We start from the raw sequence: 27,428 nt of genomic DNA on the forward strand, positions 1-27,428 counted from the left end.
TGCTTGGGTGTGTGGTCATGTAAAAGAACACATGCTGGTCAGAGAGTGAAATGGAGGGACTTGTGTATAGCACACAGGAGACACAGAGAAGCATTAAGGGGCAGGCGAGTAGCCAAAAAGAAAGTGGTAAGCACACAAGGGGTGATGAAGAGCACGTATTCACTAGTGAGAAGCGCACATGGACCTGTGAAGAGGACCTGGGTAGGTAAAGAACATACTGGGAATAGACAGACACATATTGGGTTTTGCTTGTGAGGACAATAGAGGGTCTGTAAGGTGCATTCAAGGAAAGAAGAGAAACATGCACACAGGCAGACTGGAGTGCACATGGAACAGTAAACAACACAGTGAGGCTTAGTGGAGAGTGTCCAGGGCACACAGACGACACTGAGGAGTACTATAACCCACACATGGCAATGGAGAGCCCGCCACTGTCCAAGAGAAGGGGTAAGAGAGGTGAGGGTGTGGATACCTCCTCCCGACTTAAACTATACTCACAGTATTGTATCCAGACCCATAGAGGCTCTTAAAACTCCTAAAATCCTTATGTGGTGTATACCGCTCAATGCGGAAAGGAAGCAATTCCTTTTTGTTATTTAACCCTCACACACCCTATTGGTGTCATGCTTCATCATTGGGTTCACCCTAACCCCTAAAAGTCAGGGTGGGCTTGACCGTATTTCCGGGAGCTCTCCATTGCCATTTGTGGGTAATAGTGTTTGTGCAGCGTACAGCTGTGGGGTATAGGGTAATTTCCTCATTTCTTAAAGTGTGCAATTCTCAAAGAATTGTCCATATCCTTGTGTTGAATACTCACTCAACAACCGACCAGTAGTAAGAAGAATAAGACACTTATATGCCAATACTTCACACAGTCAATATGACGGAACAACTAGGGATTGGGTACTCTGATGACATGGCATCAGCAATCCTGGCAGCACCGTCACTATTACCTGACACAAATATCACTCAGTGTCTGGGCTAATATCAGAATTGGGACGAATTGAAAGAGATGAAAATAAATCAAATGAAGATCTTACTCCACGGTGCCATTATGACCGAGTACCTGAGAGGCAACGCAGCCCCAACAGGCTTAATAGTTACGAAGGAACCTCAGATTTTCTTGGATGACCCCATCTTCAAAAAGGAGTGGTCACTAATCTCATGGCATTGCACACATTGATTCTAATAATCCATATGGAGAAACGCCTGTCTGAAGCACTTCTGATAAACATAAAAACAAGTGAAGATGCACTGAACACGCAAATAAATATGACAGTCTTCAAAAAGAAACTGGATGAGGTGAATAAAGCGATTGGAGAACATAAAGACTTTTTGATGCAGAGCAAAATCAACAAGCTCCAAAAGGACTTAAAGAAATTCTCGCATGAGAAAGTTTACCCGTATATCCGGGATGATTACAACAAACAAGCCGATTTTGATACTGGGTCTTCAAACAGAAGCGACTCAGGATCTGCTTATTTAGACCAAGATGAGTGGTCTAGTGATAATTCCAATAAAAGCTGGAGAGGCAGACCTCAACAATCGAGAAGAGGAGGACACAACCAGGGGTATCCTCCACAAGTGTTCCCATGGCCAAATCCATACAACCAACAGTCATTCCAAGGCCCACCACAGTTCAACGGAATGCCCTTCTACCAGCCCAACCAAATCCAACAATATTTTTTAGGACGGGCGGAAGGAGAGGCAGACGAGGAAAACATACAAACAGAAGGGTCCAATGGGAAGAGGACACACGGATGAACACAAGAAGCCAAACAAAGGACCAAGTGGCGGGTTTGAGCTCAAAGTAGATTTGGTGGTCAACCTCACTGACGAAAATCTGACAACAGCGGAACTTGAGGTACTCAATAAAGGCCTTGGATTTGTCCCCACAACACACAGACAAATTCAAAACACGCTGTGAACTTGGGGAATTTTTCTGCAAAATCCGCGTAAAAACCTTTATGGAGGGACAACTGGCACAAGGTAAAGATACCGGATATACAAAATTACGTGAGAAATCCACCTTCTGCCCTTCTTCTGCTATGATGCCGCCTGAGGTTCTGGCATTTGAGGAAGCAGTCAGTAAAGAAATTGAGTCACTCCAACCCAACTACAAGTCCTACAACAACCTCAGCAGAGCTGAACTCACGGCTTTGGAGTCTCTTACGAAACGGAAAAATATTGTCATTAAACCCGCCGACAAAGGGGGATCAATAGTGCTACAAGAGATCAATGCATACAGATCGGCGTGTAACTCCCTCCTCTCTGATGGCCAGAACTACAGGATGATACAGCGGGACCCAGCGCCACGGTTACAGAAGACCATTACCGACATCACCAGCAAAGCTCTAGACCACAGGTCTTCAAACTGTGGGGCGCGCCCCCCAGGGGGGCGTGGATGGGTTCCCAGGGGGGCGCAAAGGCCTCTGCAAGCACATTTAAATGAAGACGCCTGGAAGTGCAGCAATGTTTATTTGCTGCATTTCCAGGCTGTCTTCATTTACTCCGAAGCCCACAGAGTGCCCAGGGGCCAGAGGTCAGTGGGTGTGCTGCTTGGGGCTCCGCTGGGCAGTGTCTGGAGCCTTATTAAGACTCCAGCAGGCCCCAGTTTTTCACAGGTCTTTAAAGACCATTTGCATACCTTTGGAAACTGGTTACGGAGGCTGTTTTTTTTTCTTTTTCCAGTACCCCCCCTCCCGGGCCCCGACTCTGCCTATTCCTCCTTACATTTGTATTTTAAATATGCTGCTGTAGTGTGAAAATGCATTTCATGAAAAGGAATATAAAAAAGGGTTGCCAATAGAAAAAATGCCAGCCATATATATTTAAAGAGCCTGCAAAGACCTTGCTTTGACACTAAATAGGGTCTTAAATAAAAAAGTATGTATTCATTTGTAATTTTACTTTCTGTCTGTTCCTTTTATTTTCAGTCATGAAACATTCAGGCAGCCCTAGAACACATTTAAAAGTGCTTTACATTTGCTTTTCGAAGTATGCTCAGATAAGTGCTGAACATAGGGCTTTAGGTGACTGTTTTTTTTTGTACCATCTGCAACATCAAAATAATGAGCTGGCAACCCTAATCATAAGACTGGAAGTTTGTTGCAGGATCAGCACATTATTTATTTCCTTCACCCTCGATTCCCTGATTTAATTCCATAGTAGCAATAGTTTAACTTATATCTGAAACCCTACGCCCCGTCAATAACATGCTGATTAACTTCAAGTGTCTGGGAATTCACCCTGCATTTAGACAATTCACTCCTCATTCTCACCCTTCACTTTCACGCTCACCCTGCACTCACAGCGCATAGTTATGGTTTTCCCGCATTTGCCACAAAATCCATCGTCTGCTGTATAATTCGCTGACCGAAAAATGCAGTAACACATGTTACCTCACAGTGGAAGGTCCTTTCTAAAGGTTGACTGGTCACCTTTCTGTTGCTTATTGCTATATGTGGGTGTTAATGTAGTAATTATGAGGGGCAATAAAGGCCAGGACAATGTTAACAAGTGTAAAAATAGCAAAATAGTGCAGTAATGCTATCACAAAATATGCAGCATAATTTGCCTTTGCTTGCTGCAGAACTTAGTCAACCATGCTGCATAATTTGGTCTTCTCCTGCCGTGTAATTCCAATGGCCCTGTTTATAGTGCTATGAGGTCCCAGCCTGTGGAAGAAAGCACTGTGAATATGCAAGTCATTATTTTAAAACAGTATTTACATACTCTAAGCTAGGCTGCTGCAACATGATACAGTGATTGAGATAAAACAAGTTCTTACAAAACATACTTTAGTAATAAGTAATCAAACTGTATCAAATGCAGACATTTTTGTAAGTGTCTCCACTATTCCAGATCCCAGCTGATAACTCCTTTACATTACATCTTAAAAAGAATAGATCTTTGCCACCATAAAGCTTTAAGCAGATCCACTGGAATTATTCAGCAGAAGAGGACAACATTATGCGGAAGGTTTGACTAAATTATGCAGCAAGAAAAGGTAAATTATGTGGCACAATGCCCCACATTTTGTGGTTTGCATTACTTCATTATGTTGTCATTTTAACTCACGGTAACACTGTCAGGGGAAATATTTCACCTCCTTAGTACCAGTGTAGCACCCAAATACAGCAGTAAGCAACTACAAAATTACCAGTCACTCTTTGCAAAGGGCCTTCCACTGCTCCAGAACACTTTGTCACGCTTTAAGTAACTTTTGTTCCATTTGAGCTTGAATCAAGTATTTTTTTTGAAATCTGCAGATTATGTAGCAAATGCAGTACACTGATAACTATGTGGAAAACGCTGCTGCAGAAACTCATAATTCCATGGTTTCTTTTTTAACGTTCTGCACTACCACCCACACTTCAATTTCAGGCAGAGGCATCTCAATGTCAGGACTAACCATTCAGGGGCAGTTTGTTTGTGAAAGCTGAGTCCATGGGGTGGCAGGTAGAAGGCCAGCAGGGTTGCATTCAGATGCAAAGCCCTAATCCTCTCGATCCTTGGGGCCTCACAGTAATGGTCTAGGAGACAGAGGAAAGGAGCGAGATTCATAGATATTGTCAAAGAGATGGCCCAGAATAGGGATCACTGTATGCAGACTCATTTTTATGTTTACAAATGGCCAGAGACTGCTTCTTCAGCGAGATACCCCAAAGAAGGGGACAATATAAGTGTTTTTTTTTTTTTTAAAAGGGACATTCATTGGTGAAGCTGATACTGCTGCCAAGTGTGTAATTGGCCACTGCTGGTTATCATAAAGGAGCAGATGCAGCAGGACTGGTGCCCAGGGATTTGAGGGGGCCCACTGCATCACAATTATGACTGTCTACCTTTAAAAAAAGGGGCATCAGAGCTTATTGTCCTTTCAAGCATTAGGACAGAGGTGACGATCCATCATGGAGGGGAAGAGGTAAAAAAGGCAAAGAAGATAGCCTGCTACTCAGGACTCAGGACTGAAGTTATCATTAATGCAGCAGGTATAGTTGCATTGGGGTCAAAGAGTGTGAGGGGCTCACAACACCCCAATTATGGGGAGCAGTTTGTTTTGGATATCTGTTTTTGTTTGATGCATTTGCTGTTTTATAAGTCTCATATTTGGTGCAGTTCATAAGCTATAGAAAACGTATTCCTGAAATCATCTCATAAGCCCCGCTCCCTGCACGCAGCCATGTCCCTCCTGCTCCCCCAATCCTTGTCATAAAGTTTTGGAGGGAGGCCTGACCTCAAAACATTTTGCTTAGGGGGGGCTCAGAGTAAAAAAGTTTGAAGACCTCTGCTCTAGACAGTGAATGGATCACAAAGAATGAGAGAGACTTCCTCAACAACAAAGAACCCAGAACATCGGTGTTTTATACCATCCCCAAGATACACAAAGGAAAGGTACCGCCCCCCGGGAGACCAATTGTGTCTGGGATAGGTTCGGTCCTCGAACCTCTTTCACAATACACTGACTTCTTTTTGCGACTATTGGTTCCCAAAATCAAATCCTACGTTAGGGATACTAAACATCTTCTGAACATACTTGTAGATGTTGCATATGATCCATCGAAAGAAACAATGCTGTGCTTGGACGTTGAAGCTCTATATACGCGCATACCGCAAGAAGAAAGCAAACGAGTCATACAGACTATACTGAGAAGAGAAGAATGGCCCTGGGAGGCCCCAGTGAAATTCATTATTGACCTTATGCGGATCGCCCTCATGGAAAACTTTTTCAGATTTGAGGATCAACTGTATCTGCAACTGGAACTTCGATGGGCAGTACTTTTGCCCTGAGTATTGCCTGTCTCTACATGGGGTATGTAGAGGAGGTGCACATCTGGTCCAACAATCCTTTCAAGGTATGGAAATGGTTAAGGTTCATAGATGCTATTTTTGTCATCTGGCATGGAGATCAGGAGAGCACCACTGACTTGGATTAATAACATCAACCCCTTCCTTAAATTCACCAGTTCCTGTAATAACAGGATGGTCTCGTTCCTGGACATCAATATCATGGCCAAGGATGGAAGATTAGCTCGTTATACAAAAAGTCTACAGACCGCAACAGGTTATTGCACTTTAATAGTGCTCATCCCCGTTCCTTGAGAGAGAACCTCCGTATAGGACAATATCTAAGAATACGGAGGAACTGCTCACATGTGCAGTCTTATAATGAAGAGGCAAACATTCTCACAAGCAAACTGGAAGAGAAAGGCTACCCAAGTACGTATGTCTATGTTGTAAGTGTGCTATTGGTGCAGTCTGAGGGGTGAGTACACTTTTATCTAGATTTGCCGCTGGGGTGACAAATGCTTATCCAACAAGATGGCTTAAGGGCAAAGATGTGTCAATGATGGTGCAAGGAGTTGTGTCTGATGTAAATTGTTGTTGTGAGGCTTAGTGTTCATACAGCTTGATCTGAATTTACTATTCAGAAGACAAACATTAAATCAAATGTATAGACTGGAGGTGTGTTCAGATGAGAAGGATGGAACGTTGGTTTATGTAGATGGCAAACACTGAGCCAGCTTTGTCCTAGTGCTGTGTGCCTATTGGAGTTAGAGGATTTGTCCAATGAGTAGAGTTTGTGTGGCATAGATTAGGACAGACTTGCTGAAATTCTGTCCTGCAGGAAAGAAGCACAGAGGACCAGCAGTAAATAAGCATTGACTATGTAGATGCTGTTGAACTCTTCCTTTCTTGATTGTCTCTGTTCTGTATTTGATGGCGACATGAAGTGTAAGAAGGGCTGCAATGAAGAGTTGTATTCCCAGACTGTGGAGATATAGGACCAGGATCTTTCTCCAACCTAACACAGTTAGACAGAGACTGGAAGACATAGACATAGCCCCTGGCATCACCACACAAACCACATAGCTCCAAGCCATATCGGTTGTTAAGAGTTTGCCACCTCATTGGTACATCCATTCAAGTTGTACCAAAACATCTACATCTTCTCACCAAGGTGCATATCCACCACCCTGAAGAAGTGAGTTAAACACACCAAATCCACTTATATACGTGGACCCCAGGTGAACAAAACAAATTGCACAGATGTCCCTTGACATAATGCTCTTCAGAGACCCAGCCATGGATCTAGCAGGCCACCACCCAATGCAATTCATTCCAAAGGTGAATACACCACTTCCTGCTGGAAAATGATGCTCTGGCCCATAGTATATAGCTCAAGTACACCACAAGACAGATGAGCATTCCTTTTAACTAAGCCTGTCTCCAAAGACTAAAAGTAATAGAAATTGCTGTAGTTACTTGAAACTCCGTAAGGGAAAGTTATAGTGGAGACAAAAGATCATCTGCTCCCAAAGGTAAGCGAAAACCAATAACAAGAACACCCCAAGCTGCCTCTGGAGGAGCAATCCATGAGCCCGCCTCACCCAGAAGGCTCAAAGACACCCAATTCAATTTCCTTAAACCCGACACAAAGCCATTCAATCTAGATTAGGACGCATATGTCATACTGAAGGCCCTTCAGATTCAGCCTATGAAAACAAGAATCTCTTCCCCTCTACTCAGATTTCAATGTTACAGGAGAGGTCATGGCAATGGCAAGCCCACCATCTCTTGATACTCAGCAGGGCCGTTTTCCTGGCCAATGCAGCAGGGTGCAGGTCAGAGTAAAATAAACCATGTGGATTGTAAACAGATGGTTCCTTTTCAACCACGCTGGCTTTACTATGTCATACAAGTGTTTGCACGAGGATTGCCACAAAGTGTCACATTCTTGACCTGGTAAGACACTTCCCCATAGTTCCTCAGCGAGATTAAACTCTCCATTCACTGCCTCCAGAACTGCCTGATACCAGAAGGAAACTTCTTTCTTCCCTCGGGGTCTGGTCACAAGATTGTACTCTAAATCGTTGTCTTTCCCTAATAAACTCCCCTTGGTTGTTTGTAACTGAGCCTGAACCCAACTAGCCAGCTGAAGGTATTTAAATCTAGAGAGACCTGGCCCAACCCTCTCCCTAAATTGTTCCCATGTTACCAAAGTGCCATCTGAGATCAGATCCCCCTCAAACTGCCAAGCTGGATTCCCTTAACGGGGCCGCCAAACTGTCCCTCAGACCACCGGGAGAGTCCTATAAGGGGGCCATGCTAGAGAAGTAACCAAGAGTGACCGATCTCCTCAAGTCTGCCCATGTTTTACCCAGACCCTGCAGAACCTTAAGCCTAACTTTTTTGAAGAACTTAGCATCCCCGAATTTAAACAGAAAGCCTTATACCGGTAAATGTGCACCCTAAAGCATTGCTAAAAACATACCTCCTACACCAACATTGACCGGCATTTTTAATAGCATGCGAGCATGGGAGAGTTGGAAGACCCATGCATAAAGCTGAATATCAGGCAAGGCAAGGCCCTCCTTCTCCCTTCGGCGTCACAGCTTTTTCCAGGCTAATCGCAAAAAATGATAACCCCAAACAAAAGAGTTAATATCCCTCTGTATTTTATTGATTTGTGATTTGTCAAAATGGAGTCGGATACAATTAAAAAGAGAGGTGATTTTTGGAAGTATCGACATTTTAGCCAAGTTGACTCTACCAATGATAGATAGGGGGAGCGAGGCCCAGGTCTTCATAAGCTTCACACACTCTCTCGCCACTGCAGTCAGATTAGACTAAGCAATCTTGGCTATATCTTGCACTATGTTAACCCCTAGATATCTCATTTTGGGGCTTATCTGGTGCTGATACCGATTAACCACCTGGTTCCAGACCATTACCTCAGTTGTAGCAGCATTAATTTTGTACCCCGACACTAGTCCAAACTCCTTTGCTTGACTGATGACAGCTGGAAATGCCTTATCTAGGTCGGCAGTAAAAATCAAAGATATCATCGGCATACAGGGCTACCTTCCTCTCCGACTCCCCATACTTAAAAGGCTGAATGTTAGCGTCCTCTCTAAGCCGTTGAGCAAACGGCTCAATGTATAGGTCAAAAAGGAGAGGGGAGAGTGGCCAGCCCTGTCTAGTACCCCTAGATATATTAAAGGGTGCCGTAACGCTGCCATTTACCAGAAGTCTAGCCGTTGGACTCCTATATATAGATTGTACTGTACGACAGAATTTCTCGCCAAGATTGAATTTTTCCAAGACCTCCGACAGGTATAACCAATTCACCCTGTCGAAGGCCTTGGTGGCGTCTAAACTCATAGCTGCTAAAGGGATGGAATATGTAGACGCCAGATATATTGCCCTGATTAGATCGTAAGTCAGGTGCGATATCTGGCGACCTTTCACAAAGCCCTTCTGGTCTGAATGCAGGATGTCCCCAGCCACTGTACCCAGACGTGCTGCTATTATAGAGGTAAAGATTTTATAGTCGCCATTCAATAAAGATATGGGTCTATAGGACCCACAATTGGATGCCGCTTTCCCTGGTTTCAGGATCAAAACTATAGTGGCCTCGTTCCATGAGTCTGGGGGGGATCAGGCCTTCTTGCAAGATCTGATTGAAGAGTTTGGTCATAATAGGAAAAACCTGATCCCCTATTACTTTATAGATCTCAGAAGGTAAGCCATCTGGCCCTGCGGCCTTACTGTTCTTACTATTGAAGATAGTCTCCCTTACTTCCGCGCAGGAAAAGTCCCTGTCCATATATAGGTGTTGCTCTAAGCTAAGAGATGGAAGCGAAATATCTTTGAGCCAGCTATGAGCACTCCGACTAGCTACATTGCCATCCTCCTGATAGATGGATTGAAAAAAAGGCCTGGAAGGCATCCCGGATTTCCTCATCGGTAGCTAGAGTACCCCTCTCATTTCTGATCTCCTTAATATAGCTCCTTGCTCGGTCTGATTTACTCTTCCAAGCAAGGAGTTTGCCTGCTCCTTCTCCGTATTCGAAATGGGAGATCTTGCTAGCTTCCCACCTTCGAATAAGCCTAGTATTCAGAATGTTTTCAAGCTGGGCTTTCAAACTGCTGACTTTATCTCGCTTTTCCTGCAAGATTTCAGGGGGTACTGAAACAGAGATCTACCTCTGCATCCTTCAACCTGGCTTCGATATCTGAGATCTCTTCCTTATATTTTTTGTTCCTATAACAGGATCTATTAGTGATTTGACCATGTAGAAAAGCTTTCAAAGAGTCCCAGACTGAGGTTATTAAAGCTGAACCACCATTCACCTCCAGAAACCATGCTATTTCTCGTGAGAGAAAGAAGACTTCTTCCTCCTCCAAGAGTATGGCTCTGTCACGATCCTTGCGAGATTCCGGAGACATGTGGGGAAGAAGGCTGGCACTCCCTGCTCTGGCTCGGTTGCGCGCATAAATACGAGCAGCTGGAACCTGACTACGAGTCCCAGAAGGCCTTGGGACACAGAGCGCTGGAAGTTCCGCTGCTCACGTAACCACGACTATAAAGCCCCTCCCCTTCCATGGGGGCGGGGCTTGACAACGCACCGTCAGTTTCAGGAAGCGGCGCTTAGCGGATGGTGATCCCCGCTGGAGGACGAGCGAACGCTTGAACCCTTCATATAAGCCTGTTTTCACCACAAGCCAGATCTCGAGCCCAAGTTCTTCCGAGGTATCCCATGTTTGACAAACTTATTGGACCTTCGTCTGGGGGAAGATGCTACAGTTACAGGTATTTAGGCATGATTGGTGGGAGGTGCGGACGCACTACTCCTACGGACATAGCTGCGACAGTGAGAACAACTGTCGAGCGGCCTTCTTGATTCTTCTCTGCTGCGGGGCATTGCAGTAAGCGCTGGGAATGCGCTGAGTCCATAGACAGATCCGCGATAGTGAAGACAACTATCTCGGTCGGCTCCTTATGGTTTCTTTTTGTGACGGCGCCTTGCATTGAGCGCTGGGGACACATTGCAGGGAATAGGAACAGTGCTGGGTCAATAACAGAAGGCTGCACTTGGCTGTGGAGTGAACAGCTTCGTAGCACTTGTGGTTCTGGGAACTACACAATGTTTCACCAGAGAAGAGGCTCCTTTGGTAAGTGCTAAACCCAGGGGGATAGGGGTGGCCTAAGAATCAGCTGGTTTCCCTTCCTAATAAGCTCTCTGTTTGTATCATCCTTTCTGCAGCACCGCCCATGAGGAGCTAAACCCATAGTTCCTTCCCCTTCCGCTGACAGAAAACTCCACAGTGAAAGCAAGAATTATACTTCAAGGACTGGACCCTTCCCCCCCCCCGCATCACCAATGTCCCCGGCAATGGGGGGTGGTTCCTCTGGTGCGGGGTTCTTCTCGGCACCCACAGCAACCCATCCTTCTGACGATTCCGCACCCACAGTCCACGTCATCCAGAATCATAGCATACCGTTAGCACCCCCTGGACGTTTTTATGGGGACCCCAAAAAGTTTGAGACGTTTCTCAATCAATGTAGGCTACATTTCCTCTGTAAGCCGACAGTGTTCCAAGAGCACGCAGCAAAAACCTCCTTTGTGATGTCTTTCATGGGGGGCAATGCGGCTAGCTGGACTATCCCATTAATGGAAAGAAACGATCCGGTATTACACAATTTCCAAGACTTCTGCACAGAAATGAGGAAGCTGTTCGATTGCAAGTCTCACATGATGTCGCTGGACCGGGAACTGCTAACCCTCCGGCAGGGGTCACAGGATCTGTTGTCCTACATAACCACCTTTAACCGACTCCTGGTGGAAACCGACTGGCCCAACGAGAAACGTACCACCCTGTTCTACCAAGGACTGCGAGGAGACTTAAAGGACGTTTTATCCCAAGTCGTGCAGTTACCACAAACCTGCGAGAAATTGATAGATCTCACCGTGCAACTGGAGCATCGTTTACACGAAAGGAAGGGGGTTAAAGCTCGAGGCGAGGCACGCTTCCTTTTCCCCAGAATTAAGACGCTCCCTGAAGAACGTCTTAAAAACCCTGACGGAAGCGAACCAAAGCAAATCGGAGGGATGCGTGGCCCGCTCACCGCCGAAGAAAGGGAAAAACGGCGGCAGCAAAAGCTCTGTCTCTACTGCGGAAAAAGCGGTCACTTCATTAGAGAATGTCGAGCTCGAACAAAGGCACCCGAACGGCCAAGCACCTCTTGGATACAAGCAGTGACCTCTTCACCTGAATCGGAAAACTAGAAAGCCCAAGCCAGGAAGAGATCTCTGCCTTGGGTTTTGGAATACCAAGAATCCCCTTGACACTTGCGAATACCATTCAACCTTCTGTGGCGCACATAAATGTGTACGTCACTATATGGGTCACGGACAACCTCCCTCTAGGCGTATCTGCCCTTTTGGATTCCGGCGCAATGGGGAATTTCATAGATCAACAATACGCCCGTAGGATTGGGGTGCCCTATGAAAACAAGACGACACTAGAGATTGTGAAGGCTGTGGATGGGAAAACCTTGACGTCTGGACCAGTCAGGCACCACACTATTCCCCTTAAGATGAGAGTGGGGGAAGACCACTACGAAATCATACAGTTCGACCTAATTGATGCCCCTCACTTCCGCCTGATTTTGGGCATGCCTTGGTTGTCTCTGCACGACCCTGTGGTCCGATGGGCGGACCGCACCGTATCCCTAACCTCTGATCATTGTAAAGACCACTGCACCCTGCAGTCCCTTCAGTGGGGCAGCCTCTCCAGGACCCAAGCAAGTCTCTCACAGAAGGTAGGGAAGAGCCCGAGTATTGCTTTTCCACTACCCTACCCAAAGCTTATCTGGATTACCAACCCGTGTTTGATAAGCAAACGGCGACGCAATTACCGCCCCACCGGACGTTCGATTGCCGCATAGACCTCCAGCCTGGGGCGGACATCCCCTGTAGTCGAGTGTATGCCCTCACCGAACCCGAGACACAATACCTAAAAAAGTACTTAGAGGAGAATTTAGCGTCCAGATTTATCAGGCATTCCTCATCACCCGCCTCTTCTCCCCTCTTCTTTCTCACTAAAAAGGACTGTGATGAGTTGAGAGCCTGTATAGACTACCGAGCCATCAACAAAATCACCATTAAGAACCGTTATCCTCTGCCCTTGATCCCCGTGTTACTGGACCAACTAAAAGGTGCACAAATATTCACCAAACTGGATTTACGGGGTCCGTATCATTTGGTACGTGTCAAATCGGGCGATGAATGGAAAATGGCATTTCGAACCAAGTTTGGGCTCTACGAGTACCAAGTGATGCCCTTTGGATTGTGCAATGCCCCGGCGGCTTTCCAGTTCTTCATGGATGAGGTCCTCCGGGGTCTATTAGACACTTTTTGCATTGTGTATATAGACGATATCCTCATCTATTCGTCTTCTCCCCAAGAACATGTAACTCACGTGCGAGCTGTATTGGATCGCCTTCAACAGCATTCATTATACGCCAAGCTTGAAAAGTGCTTATTTCATGTGAGGGAAGTAGCCGTCCTAGGTTACATCATCGATGCCCAGGGATTCCGAATGGACACAACCAAGGTGGAGGCAATCACTTTATGGAAGGCCCCAAGTCACATCAAAGCTGTGCAAAGGTTTCTTGGATTTGCCAATTATTATCGGCGCTTCATAAAGGACTTCTCCAAGGTGATCCACCCCATATCCCGTTTATTACGGAAGAACACTCCGTTTGTCTGGGACCAAGAGGCAGACCACTCCTTTCAAGAACTAAAGAATCGCTTCACTGAGGCTCCAATCCTGCTCCACCAAACCCTGGCCTACCGTTCGTGGTGGAAACCGATGCGTCACAATACGCCATAGGTGGAGTGCTGTCCCAAAGGCACCCCAACACCGGACAACTCCATCCTGTAGCGCACAACTCCATCCTCTAGCTTTCCCCTAGTGAGGTGAACTACTCCATCACGGATAAAGAACTGTTAGCCATCAAACGGGCATGTGAGGACTGGAGACACTATCTTCTGGGTGCTAGTCACACGATTGAGATGTACACAGATCACCGCAATCTCTTATTTTTGAAATCCGCCAGGGCCCTCACACCGCGTCAGCTACGCTGGTCCCTGTTTTTCTCCGATTTTGATTTCCTTATCAAGTATCGGCCTGGACCCCAGAACGGCAAGGCCGATGCATTATCACGTATGGAGGAACCTGCAGATAGGGAGAAGTGTGTGCCACCTGAACCACCTTCCATTCTCCCTGAAAACGCTTTACCCCACCAAACTCTTGCATTGACCTCATCGGAGGAATTCCTCAAGGATGTAAGGACATCCTTGGCCAATGTGAATGGCCAAGCCTGGATACAAGAAAACCCAGAGCACAGAAACAGGAAGGGAGATCTGCTGTTTCAGGAACATGCCCTGTACGTTCCCCAGCAGTCCCTACAGCTGCAAGCGATAGCCTGGATGCATGACTCAACGTTGGGAGGTCATCTAGGAGAACACAAAACAATAGCCGGCCTTGAAAGATCCTTCTGGTGGCCCTCATTAAGGACTGACGTCAAGGAGTACCTGAAGAATTGTGCTGTTTGCGCACAGAGCAAGGCCAGTCATTCTAAACCCGTGGGGCTGTTACGTCCAATCCCCATCCCACCATCCCCATGGCACACGGTGTCCCTGGATTTTATAGTCGAGATGCCACCCTGTGAAGGTTATACCACCATATTGGTGGTAGTCGACCATCTGACAAAAATGGGACACTTCATCCCTCTCAAAAGACTTCCTACATCCGGCGAATTGGCTCTGGTATTCCTGCAACATGTGGTGCATGCTCACGGATTGCCCAGAGTGCTTATAACAGACCACGGAACCCAATTCACCTCACGCTTCTGGAACACATTGTGTGAGTCGATGAAAATGGAGGCCCGCTTATCCACAAGTTATCACCCTCAAACGGATGGTAAAACAGAAAGACTCAACCAGTCTCTGGAGCAGTATCTACGATGTTTTACCCTCCAGAACACCATAGACTGGTACCCTTTAATCTGGTTGGCAGAATTTGCATACAATAACGCAGATCATGTCACATTGGGGTGTTCCCCTTTCTTTTGTCTTTACGGTTTCGACCCTAACATGCTCCCGTTCGAATGGCCTGTGGTCACCAAACATCCTACCATACAAGAACACCATTCTCATCTTAGAACCATATTGAAAGAGGCCAGGCAACACTTAGAGGCCGCACAGGGAAAACAAAAACATTATGCAGACAAAAAGAGAGCTCCAGAACCCGAATATCAGGTGGGGGACAAGGTATGGTTGGCCACAAAAAATCTACATCTAAAAGGGGTTGGTAAATTTGCTCCCAAATATGTAGGACCTTATAGCATTGAACGGGTCCTTAACCCGGTAGCAGTGAGACTGTGCTTACCCTCCTCCTGGAACATACATCCAGTTTTTCATGTCTCCCTACTCCGGCCCTGTCCCGCAAGCATGAGACTGCCCTCAACAACCTTACCATTAGAAGTTGACGGGCAAGAGGAATACAAAGTCCAAGCCCTGTTAGATTCCCGGCTCGTAAGGGGACGAGTACAGTACTTGGTAGATTGGAAAGGGTATGGGGTGGAGGAAAGGACCTGGGAACCAGCCTCCAACCTTCACTGCCCCGAGCTACTAGAACAGTTTCATGCCAGATTCCCTAGTAAACCAGGACAACCGCCGAGTTGGCGGTCCTCGAGAGGGGGTTCTGTCACGATCCTTGCGAGAGTCCGGAGACATGTGGGGAAGAAGGCTGGCACTCCCTGCTCTGGCCCGTTTGCGCGCATAAATACGAGCAGCTGGAACCTGACTACGAGTCCCAGAAGGCCTTGGGACACAGAACGCCGGAATGCAGGAAGTTCCGCCGCTCACGTATCCACGACTATAAAGCCGTTAACACCTTAACCATTAGGCCAGAGTACGAGTTAAGACCTTAACCAGTAGGCCAGAGTACGAAGCTAAGACCTTAGTGGGGTTCAAAACAATGTTGAAATCCCCTGCCAGGACCAATGGCTCTGGGTAATCCAGTAAGTGTGAAAAAATAACCTTCAAACTAGTAGGGTCATCATGGTTGGGACCATAATATCCAATTAAAGTTAACAAGGTATCCATTATTGAATCTTTTACCATCACCCATCTACCATTTGGATCTTTTATATAGGAGCAGGAAAGGGCCCTTGCTGACTTCTTAAAGATAATTGATACCCCTCTAATATTTGCTGACTGGTTTGTACTTACATGAGGGGCTTTAACAGAGAGATCATTTCATCTTCCAATAGGTGTGTTTTCTGGAGGACAATGACCTGCGCCGAAGAGTCCCGCAAGTACTGCAAGATCTTGTCTCTCCTTGGTCTAGTGCGCAGGCCATTGACATTCCAGGAAAGAATCTGAAAAGAAGTCATGGCGGCTCCCTCTTCCCTACTCTATCGGGATATAGAATATCAGCTTTCAACACCATCAGCGCCTTGCCTGCGCCCTTTACCTCAGCTCTAAAGATGGAAATATTTAAAATGGCGAAAATGAGGATTTTTATTATATTTTTCTCCCCCCCTCCTCTCTCCCCCACCCCTACCCCGTGCCCATCTACCCCCCACCCATTGAGAACCCAACCCCCGATCATCCGGACAAATAGTCCAGATAGTTGCATCCTGAAAATTCCCACCCGCATCCACCCTAAAGAAAACACATCCAGAAGTGCCAAGAGAAGAGAAAAGGAAAAAAACACAAGCGATAAAAAGAAAAAACAATATAACCATACCTAAGCCAGCCTATTACAAAGCGATAGATACGAGTCTAAAATGTTGTGAAAAGGAGGAGAAAGAAGAAAAAGGAGGAGAAGCCCTATCCATACCCATCTTGATCTCTTTTTGTACCTTCTCCTTTTTTCCTCTTCCCAGTCTTTAAAACCTTAACTGTTCCACCCCCCTAAGCTTTCAGCATAGAGGAGTATTTATTTTATTCTTCCCGGCCCTATATTTAGAAAAATAAGGTGCCCGTGTAGCAAGCGGAGCAAAAAAAACAAAAACTAAAACTGAAGACGGAGGCCAAGAGATAAAATATACCTAGCCCAACTGTAGATTTACAAGCAAATCTTCTGCCTCCTGTACTGATCTCACATTGTACCTTTTATTTTTTAACATGATCTTCAAAGAGGCAGGAAATTTGAGTTGGGCCACTGCTCCCAGCTTTTTAAAGTCCTCCAACTTCCTGCCCAATTCCCATTGCCTATCTAACGTGACTCTAGCCAAATCTGATCTAATCTGAAAGGGGAAGTCCTTGCCTTTTAGTGATTTATATTTGAGAGTTAGATTAAGTATCCTCTCTTTCACTGAGTAAGTGTGAAAATTAATAAGGATTTTCCTCGGCTTAGAACGATTCGGGTTTCTTCTGAAGGGGTCCCGATGGATTCTCTGAATGTCTCTGTCCAGTTCCTCATCAGAGATCTCTAGATCAAGTGATTCTTTTAAAAGCTTGATCATAAAGGGTTTAAGATCGTCGCCCTCACTCCCCTCTGGAACATTCAGTATTCGTAGATTATTCCTACGGGAATTGTTTTCTAATGTTTCCAGCCTATCCCGTAGGGCTCCCTCTTCTTTTTTCAGGGCTACAGATCAACTTTCATAACGTCAAGCTGCTCCGTTAATGCCCCCACGTTAGATTCTAGAGTTTCTGTCCTTGCATTTAGGAGGTCTACTTTATTTATCCAGTGATTCACAGAAGCTCCTGATCTCTCCTTGATTTGCGGCAGAGACCTCAAAACCCTTTTTAATACCTACCACTAATGAAGCCATAAGAAGCTCCAAGGAAGAAATCGAGTGTGTCTCCAAAGCTGGAGTCTCTAAATTTGAGGCTGTTACTCCTCCATCCAAACGTCCTTCCACAGAGACCAAACTCTGGCCATTAAGTGTGTCCTGAAGGTTTTCTGGAGAGACCACATGGGGAGTCTGGTCCGCAACCTCTATCCCTTCTTTCACTACCTTATCCTGTTATCTCTCCCTGCCGACCCAGAGCTTTTAGTACCAGTTGAGATGACCCCCCCAGCTTTGACTTCACTATTTCTAAGGCAGGGTTAGCAGGTCCGCTCAATTCAGGTTCTGGCTCGGTTATGGCTTCTCCCCCCAACTTTCCAGCCTCTCCCTGTCTTGCAAGACACAATACTTCGGACAGTACCTTAAAGTATGACCTTAGGGAAGGAGTAATCATGGGCTTAGCATCTGGGAAAACTAACTTAGCCTTAGTCATTTTAGAGTTCTTTTTTTTTAACTTCCCCTGATAGAAAAGTAGAAGTGTTTTTCTTGTCAGTCTTCCTGTCCTTACAAGACCTTGCCATCCACTTAGTGTTAGTATAGCTGCTGTTACTACTATTGCCGTGGTCTTCACCGGCACTACTACTCAAGGTGTTACCAGTATTTACTGTGCTAGTGACCAGGTTACCCCCCAAACCGCTCAGCTGGTCAATAGCTTTCTTAGCAGAATTAGCAGATTTAGCCCTTGCAGACCCTCCTCCTCCCCTATGCCTTTTGTCCTTCCTGGAACTCTTGCTGTTATCCAAAGGGGAGGCAGAAGTGGAGGAAAAACCAGGGGCCAAGACAGGGGAGCCCACGTCAGCTGGGGTGCCTCCTACCTGAATATGGGACACCCCATCAATCCACAGACCTCCACAGACCTGAGGCTGAGCCTCCGAGGGCTCCTGAAGAGATGCGCCGGCCGACCCAGCGTCACAAACGCTCTGTTCTTGACCGTCCTCACTACTCCCCTCCAAATGGTCGCTTCCCACAATTTGCTCCACGATGACCACCACTCCTCTGGTGCTACCCCTGAGGAGCCCGCGGGCCGCGACTCTCCGGCTCCTCCTCAGCTCCAGCGCCACTGCCCCCCAAAGCATCAGGCTGGGAGAGGCGCGAGGAGCGAAGGGAGCAGAAGCCGGCGCGGATATACATCCGTCGAAGGCTGGTCACACAAAATGTAATGGAACCCGAACCGGACCAAAGCCTGAGCGGATCCCCTGAGAGAATGCAGGCGCCTCCACACAGACGCCCGACAGCACCGAGGCCCGAGAGAGAAGGAAAAAGCACCGCCAGCCGCCGACGCAGCCGGGAGCCAAACCGGGGCCAAATCAGCCACCGCCGCCACCCATGCAAATGGGGCCACCCGCCGAAAAGAAGGCTCGGACAAGGTAGGGAGCTGAAATGTCACTTCTTATCACAGGAAGTCACTTACTCAAGTATGTGAGCATTAATTATTTATTCAAATACAAAGGCCCGCAGGCAGCTGGAGGGAGGGGTGACAAGGAGGAAAGCCGGCAGGAGAACCGATGTACGCCCACAATGACGTTACTTAAATAGACATCAAACATTCCAAATGACGTGGCGGAATGCAACCAATGAGTGCCCCGCGAGTCTCCGCCTCGAGCTGGAAGAGCCCAAGGCAAACAAGCTACACAACATCTCCCTTCTTTAACCAGTGAAACAAATCAATACATAACAAAATCTTTATATCTGTTTGGCAAACGGGAAATTCTTCCAGAACTAGAACAAGACCCTTCAAAATCGTTTGTGGCAATATCATAGTTCATATCATCACTACTGCTAACTGTAACTTCTACATTTGGCACATGCCCCTCTTGAACAAATGATGGACAAGATTTCTCTCTGTCACTAACAATCACATTTTCTGAACTACTTTGTTCCAGAGACCCAGACCTCTCAGTTGCAATAACACTTTCTCTGTTGGGTTCCTCATTACTTGGCTGATCATTCGTAGTATCACCACAATTTTCATTAGGAACAAAATCAAACCAAATATTTCTCTGTTCCACCTCTGCCTCATTATTAATTAGACGAGTCATAAGTTCTCCTTGTCCAACCTTGAGTTTGATGACATCACTTTTGTTTCTCCACCCTAAATTAGGTAAGCGAATAGCACCACTAGAGACTTCCACAACTTCACTTGGCTCATAGAACTTGGTTTCTCCTTTCTGTTTGACAAAAGGCTTCCTAACAATTACCCAATCACCTTTGCAGATGTCCTTGACAACAGCCCTGTGAATCTTGTCGTGGTATATCTTTGACTTTAGTTGTTGCTCAAGAATTCTGTCTCTCACCTTAAGCTGAGAGTCATCCATCTTTGTAACCTTCTCAATTCTCTCCTGATGAAAGTTAAATTTAGGAGTGATATTCATGTTACATTGCCGTCCTCTCATGAGAAAAAATGGTGAATATCCTGTTACGCTGTTGACTGTGTTGTTATACATATTAACTCTTTCTCGAGTAAATTCACACACTGGAAGACCTGATGCAAGTGCCATCTGTATACTTTCTTTAAGGAACCGGTTGACTCTTTCTACTTGTCCATTAGATTTGGGTGGGTATAACGGAGTTTTTTCTTGACGGATTCCCTTCTTCTCCAAAAATGTTGTCATCATTTCAGACGTAAGCTGTTTTCCATTGTCCGAAACTAAAATGTGTGGGAAACCCTCTAAAGAAAAGCATGACTCCAAAAATTCTATTACACATTTTGAATCAATCTTAGATACAAATTTGAAATAAATCCACTTACTATAATAATCACACAATACGATAAGAAATCTAGAATCAAAATCTAAAATATTGAATGGACCAGCAAAATCTATTGCTAACTTGCTCCAAGATGAACTGGGTATGTCAACCAATTGCATTTCCTGCACTCTTGGCTTCCAGTGTTTATCTGACTTCAAACAAATAGCACATTTATCCACATACGTATTGACATCTGAGTCCATCCCTGGCCACCAATAATATTGTTTCAAAACTTTCTTTGTCATGGTGGAACCTAAATGAGTATTGTGCACCAATTCAATTAAACTTCTTCTTAGCTTGGTTGGTGGAACCAATAGATCCCCCCTTAAAATAAAACCTCTCTCAATACACAATTCATCTGCAACTTGAACATATGTTTTTAAATCTGCATATGCATTTCTGATTGGTGGCCACTTACTCATGATAAATCCTTTTACTTTGCTTAATATAGCATCTTCCTCTAAAAGATTTAACCATTCGTGTTCATTGCAGACCTGTACTGACTGATTAAAATTACTTACATATGACACCACACATTCCGTGTCTTCTTCTACCTTGGGTTCCGTGCTGTTTAAAGGGAGGCGTGAAAGAAAGTCTGCTCTTACATTGTTTTTGCCAGCAATGTGTTTTATAGCAAAATTGTATTCTTGCAGTTTTGATAACAACCTGACTAACCTGGCCGATACCTTTCCATTACCCCTGCCACATCCATCCATTAAGAAAGTCAAAGGTTTGTGATCCGTGATTAGTTCAAAAGTTTTACCCCATAGGTACATTTTGAGCTTATCCACAGCCCACACGCATGCCAAAGCCTCCCGCTCTATTGTGCTGTAGTGAACCTCTGCGTCAAGTAAACGTCTAGAAATGAAAGCAACTGTATGTACATTACCTGACACCTTCTGAGTGAAAACTGCACCTATGCCAACAGAGCTAGCATCCACTGTGACAATGTTAGTACCTTCAGGATCGTATGGTTTCAAGGTAGGGGCTTTAACAATGGCATTTTTGATCTTTGTGAATGCCAAGTCTTGACTTTCAGACCAAATGTATTTTTCTCCTTTGCGTAGTAACATGCGTAAAGGTTCAACTATTTCAGAGTAGTTTTCTACAAAACGTGAATAGAATTCACTGAGCCCCAAAAATGATCTTAAGATATCCTTATCTGTTGGTTTTGGGGCCTCAGTTATGGCTCTGACTAAGTCAAGTTTAGGTTTGATACCATCACCACTCAAAATATGGCCCAAGTACTCTATCTCAGTTTGAAAGAATTTACATTTGTTTTTAGCAACTGTCATGCCTCTTTCGTTCAATTTTTTAAGTACTGTGTCTAATATTTCATTATGCTCTTCAATAGAACAAGCATGAATAAGGATGTCGTCCTGAAATTTCTGCACACCCAAAACGCCCTTTAAAATACATTCCATTAGTTTTTGAAATACACTGGCTGATGAAGCCAATCCGAAGGGGAGTCTTATAAATCTATAGGCCCCCAACGGAGTGATAAATGTTGTTAAATCTTTAGATTCTTCTGACAGTTGGACTTGGTGATATGCCGATTTGAGATCTATCAACGAAAAATATTTTGAACCTTTCGTGGCCGCTAGAATCTCCTGAATTCTAGGCAATGGAAAACAGTCAACCAAGATGTTCTTGTTTAACTTCACTGTAACTTTGTGGAGCCCTCAGCACTCCTTGCACGGCTAAAAAAAACATCGGAGGAGCGGGTAGAGCCTTCAGGTGCAGTGGCAGCTCAGCCTGCTGCCGCCATGTTCTCCCTCATACCTCCGTCTCTTGTCATCAGTAACCTCCCCACCATCACCCATCTGGGCCGCTCCTCGCAGTGTGCACAAATCCTGTGATCCTTTATTTTTCTTAGCAATGTTGACACAGAGGTAGGTGAACACGGGTCTTAGGTTCCCCACTCTCTGCTCAATGCAATGATGTCTCAGGGTCCAAGGGTCGAGTCCTTTGGCTTACATGATGCAGGGGCCAGCGAAGAACACAAGTAGAGGCCAGAAGAGGCTGGAAGGAAACATGGAACAGCACAGGATGAGCCCACAGGGGCTAACCATATGCACACAGGAGCAGATGATCGTACATGAGCTGCAAGGAGGACCCAGATGAAGATGGTGATCGTGAACGTGGCACGAAGGAGCTGGGATTGGAGGAGGAGCACCTGGGGCAATACAGCAGACACACAGGCTGATGAGGAGCAGACAGAAGTCTGGGAGAAGTGTGGAAAAGCAAGTGAGGATCACAAAGGACTAGAAAGAAACAAGGAGTGGGCTGCGGGAGCTCACACAGGACATTGTGAGAAGTAGAGTAGGGGTGGATGAGAGACATACAGGAGGCAATAAGGAGCATAGATTGTCGAGTGAGAAGCACCCAGGGAACACCCAGGAGCATATTTGGCGTACACGTGCCATGGGGCCGGTAAGAAGCACACAATAGTGTGTGAGGAGCACATAGCCCTACTTCTTCTAAACCTCAAGGCACTTTTCACCCCCACCTACCTGGTAAAAGGTGAACAGCTCCTGCTCCTTCTTCACCTGCAGGCTGAAGAGAAGCGCTACACATCCGGCCAGGACCAGGGCCAGCAGGTTCAGCACCATCAGGGCCTGCATCTGGAAGAGATTTCGGAGACGGCTGATATAGAATAAAAGTGTGAATTCAGGAAATGGGAGCTATATGAGATTTTAAAAAAAGGACAGGCGATGTAAGAGGCAGGAGAAAGAAGAGACCGAAGATGTAAGGAACAGGAGGGTCAAGAGGGAGGAAATGTAAGAGGGGCTTTTAAGAGACAAGTATGTAGGAGACAATAAATGTTAGAGACATAAAATGTAAACCGATTTACAAGGAAAGAGATGTAAGAAGATGGGGGCATGAGTTGTAAGAGAGAGAGAGTTATGTAAGAGTTAAAGAATTAGGACACAGTAGGCGTAAGACACAGGAGAGGGAGAACTGAGATATTGCCATCAGGACCCAGAACCAGAAGTGAAAATGTCAACAGATTTGAGAAAGCGAGCCTTGTAAAGAGAAAGAAAAACACAGAGAATGAAAGAGAAATGGAGAAAAGAAACAGATAAGTGTCTAACCAAACATTAAACAAAGACAAGGAAAAAGAGAGGAGAATAAGAAGAGAAAGAAAAAATAAGCAAAGCTAGTAGAAATGAAATAAAGGAGGACATAACCAACACAAAGGCAGCAAATGCAACCAAAGCAAATAGTTTGGGCTATTAGAAAGCGAACGCCATTTTCTTAAGCTTCCTTATTACAATATGTGTGTCATAAACATCAGCAGTGCAAAGTTTAATTACACCCAGGACAGGCACCAGAATTGTATCTTTACTACCAGAACAGATGGAAAATGCAAGTAAGATTCATAAAATAAACCCAACTAGTATTCATCGATCTGTCGGCGGCATTCGATACGGTGCCTCACGTAATGCTTCTCGACAGACTGAAGAATATGGGCCTCGGAGGGAGTGCACTGGCCTGGCTAAATTCCTTTTTGAAGGACAGAGAGCAGCTCATATGGACTCCCCCTTTCTCTCCTCATATGCCCAGCACACAAGCTGGAGTCCCACAGGTCTTCTCCCTCAGTCCAAACCTTTTTAACCTGTACATGGCGCAACTAGCTGCCCTGGCTGAGGCACAAGGTGCCAAAATAATCTCTTATGCCGATGACACGCAGCCTATTTTCACATGCGATAAAGGCACAGACTTTAATGGGAAGGCTATTAGATCTTGCCTCACAGAAGTTTTTAAATGGCTAAAGATGAATCAGCTTAAATGCAATTCGGACAAATCCGAGATCGTCCACTTTGGCCTGCCCTACGTGAACAATTGGAGCCAGTCATGGCCCGAAGAATTCCCCCACCCCCGTGCTGCCTAATCCACAGTCAAGAACCTGGGTATCCACATCGACAATACGCTCTCAATGCGGTCACAGGTTCAGGCACTAGTGGGAACCGGTTTTGTTTTATTGTGGATGCTGAAAACATTCCTATCGCCTCTCCCCCCGGATTCCAGGAAATTAGTGGTGCAGGCGCTGGTCACGTCCAGACTCTACTATGCTAATGACCTCTACCTGGGACTACTGGACTTCCTTCTCCAGCGCCTTCAGGTGGTGCAAAACACGGCAGCCAGGGCGATCCTTAGACTGAAATCTAGGTCCCATTTGACCCCACATCTTAAGGCCTTACATGTGCTCCCAGTGAGGAAGTAAATTAAATTCAAGGCCATGATAATCTTTTTCAAGGCCTTCCTCAGCCTGGACACCACTACACACCCTCTAGGGCACTTAGGTCATCCTCTGCCAATATGGCCTGCATTTCCAAAGCATGCTTCGCGCGGAAAGGGGGTAGGTCTTTCGGCCTGCTTGGTGCACAAGCATGGAACAAATTGCCGGAAGCCTTGAGAGCAACTACCGAACTCCCTCACTTCAAGAAACAGCTGAAAAGTTGGCTTTTTAGGAGCTAAGCCTTTACTGGGCAGCCTTCTGCGACCCTCCAGTGCCGGGACGCTCCTGTTGGTGCAGCAGCGTGCTTTATAAATTCTGGTCATTTATTCATTCATGCAAAGATGTCTTCCAATAACCCTCAGTGTGTTAGAAAGAGACTTGTTGAACCATATGAAAAAGCCAGTAGGGTCAGGACACAGCCACATAGCAGGCAAACACCAATACTTGGCCAGCCTTTCAATGGGCTGCTATGTCGAAAAATATTTACTTTTCTCTTGGGCTTAGCAGGCCTCTGCTTGCCAGATGCTGTGCAATGGCTCAAGTGGTGACTGTCGTACCACCTCGGCTCTGGCCCTGGCTCTCCCACTTAGCCACGGTGGGTGATCCTGGATGTTACTTCACTGAGCCTCAACTCCCCTACCTGGCAAAATTCAGATCACTTAGAAACAATGTGATATTATATTCTTGAAAAATAAACTGCCCATTTATATTTTGTGCCCTTTAATGCCCTTCCAAACTAGGTGCTTCTTGGGGATCATAGAAAGACATTGAAATTGAGAGTGGGGCACATGCAGTAATAATGCCAAATAAAAAAGAAACTGCTCAAAACTAAATACTACTAGGTAATATGTACCTGTTTTGCATGTGCATTAAAATTATTGCTTACATAGTGAACAATAATTGGCAAAGCCAATAGGTCTGGCTTTGATGTGTGAATGCATGAAAACTGCATTTGTGCATGGATGTATCTCCATGCATTGCCACATTAAAGCCAGAGCTATTGCCTTTGCCAATGCTTTTTTTGTTTTACTCTGCTAACGAGTGCCCTTATGCACGTTTGTGTAAATATATATGGGCGCACATCATGGGTGTCATATAGGTGTCACCAATGGTCTCAGCTGCGACACCTGGCTTGCATCGTGCAACCCCTGACACTGCCTTTGCAACCGCTGTCCTCAGTGCTGACTTAGTCAATACCAGAAACACAGAGGTCGTTCGTCCTTATGGATATTGGTCGAGGCTCCACTCGCTTTGTTTTCCATCAGTTTTTGATGACACTGATAGATAATAATATTACCATATTCATCAATTTGCGTACTACAACATGGAGTACAATGAACTGGAATATTATGGCCTTCCCTGGCAGCTGAGGTAAGGGAAAAATGCTTTCAAATGTACATTGGTGATAGTGTGTTTACTTTATGTGAGTGTGTGTATTTGTGAATGTGTGTGTATGCGTAATAGTAACCATATACTCTGTGAGAATCCAAATAACCCCACTGGAGAACTCATGTGGGCGAAGGACTTTGTCCACCAATCAGCATAAGGTATAAGTATGGGTAATGAAATTGGCAATGTATGCCACATGGCTTTCACAAAAATGAGATCTTGGAAGAAATTGGTCTAATGCCGACTTGGAAATGCATGATATTATTAAGCTTTTATTTAAAAAGGGTCATACAATGCGAAGTACAAACATTCAAATCAGATATTAGCTTCAAATGTAACGTGTATGATATTATCCAGTCTAAGGTGGCTCTGCAGGCACCTTCAAGAGCTCGTTTTTAGGTCGAGGACGTCCGGTCTGCCGAAAGGCAGAACCGGAAGTCAGAGATTTAATGACTTGGAGAAGAGGGGCTTGAACCCGCCCCTCTTCTCCCCTGTTCTCCATTGGCTGGCCTCTTGAATGCTGGCCAGCCATTGGAGAAGAGGTCAGTCATTCAAATCAGGCCCCGTCCTTTTCGGATCGGGGGGCGTGTTTTTTGCAAGAAGTCTCAAGGAGGAGACAACAGCAAAACACGCCCCCGAATCCGAAAAGGACGCTGCGTTTCTCCGAGGCATTTCTGCTCTGCCTCGGAGAAAGGCGGTGGTGTCTTCTGGTGCCCTCGGCTTGTCTAATGAAATCCGCCGAGTGGGAGATTGTGTTGTAACTTAATGTATACAGCGCTTACTAATCTGACGAGGCCTTTGTGTTTGTGAAAGATTCTGGAAGGGCTCACTACTTTACCACGAATCGGTGCAAATTTTACATAAGTGCTTGCATTGGCCATTCTGGCTTCTTTCTGTTGTGTTCGGGTACTTTCTTCGCGTTTTCCGCCTTTTCGATATTATGTTTAAAATAGAGGACATTGTTATTTGACCCCATATTACCAACCTTGGCCTAGAAAATCGATGGTTCGCCACCATCAATAAAAGCGCAGCAATGTTGTTGTGTTTTTTGTATGGTGCTGCAAGCCGCCAGGCGGGTTCAGTAATTTAGCTACAGCGCTTAGTGGTGTTTAACAAACAGACCGTCAGGTTGTTTTTGAATGGTGGAGGAATAGAAGACAGATCGGTCATTTAAAATAAGCCAAAGTAACAATGAAGGTTCTTGAAAGTGTCGTTTACTGCTATCGAACTTTAAAATTTGCCAAATACTCTTTACCTTGTACATTTATAAAGTATTTACATAGCCAGTGGAATTAAGCAGAAATGGACGACGAAATTCTGCGGCAAGAAAAAGCAAATTATGTGGCATACAATGGCGCCACTATTTCGCGATTTTTTCGCTGTCAAGGG

General features: G+C 45.5%; 1 protein-coding gene across 1 annotated transcript in view; it reads right to left on the minus strand.

Moving 5' to 3' along the window:
* The window catches only part of TMEM253 (transmembrane protein 253), a 99,321-nt gene that overhangs the window by 60,945 nt on the left and 10,948 nt on the right, over window positions 1–27,428 (minus strand). The window contains exon 5 of the mRNA XM_085600739.1: window positions 22,921–23,031. Within this exon, the coding sequence (XP_085456865.1) occupies window positions 22,921–23,031 (111 nt within the window). The remainder of the gene's footprint in view (window positions 1–22,920; window positions 23,032–27,428) is intronic.

Source organism: Triturus cristatus, chromosome 1_2 (assembly GCF_964204655.1).
Source record: "Triturus cristatus chromosome 1_2, aTriCri1.1, whole genome shotgun sequence".
Classification (NCBI taxonomy): Eukaryota; Metazoa; Chordata; class Amphibia; order Caudata; family Salamandridae; genus Triturus; species Triturus cristatus.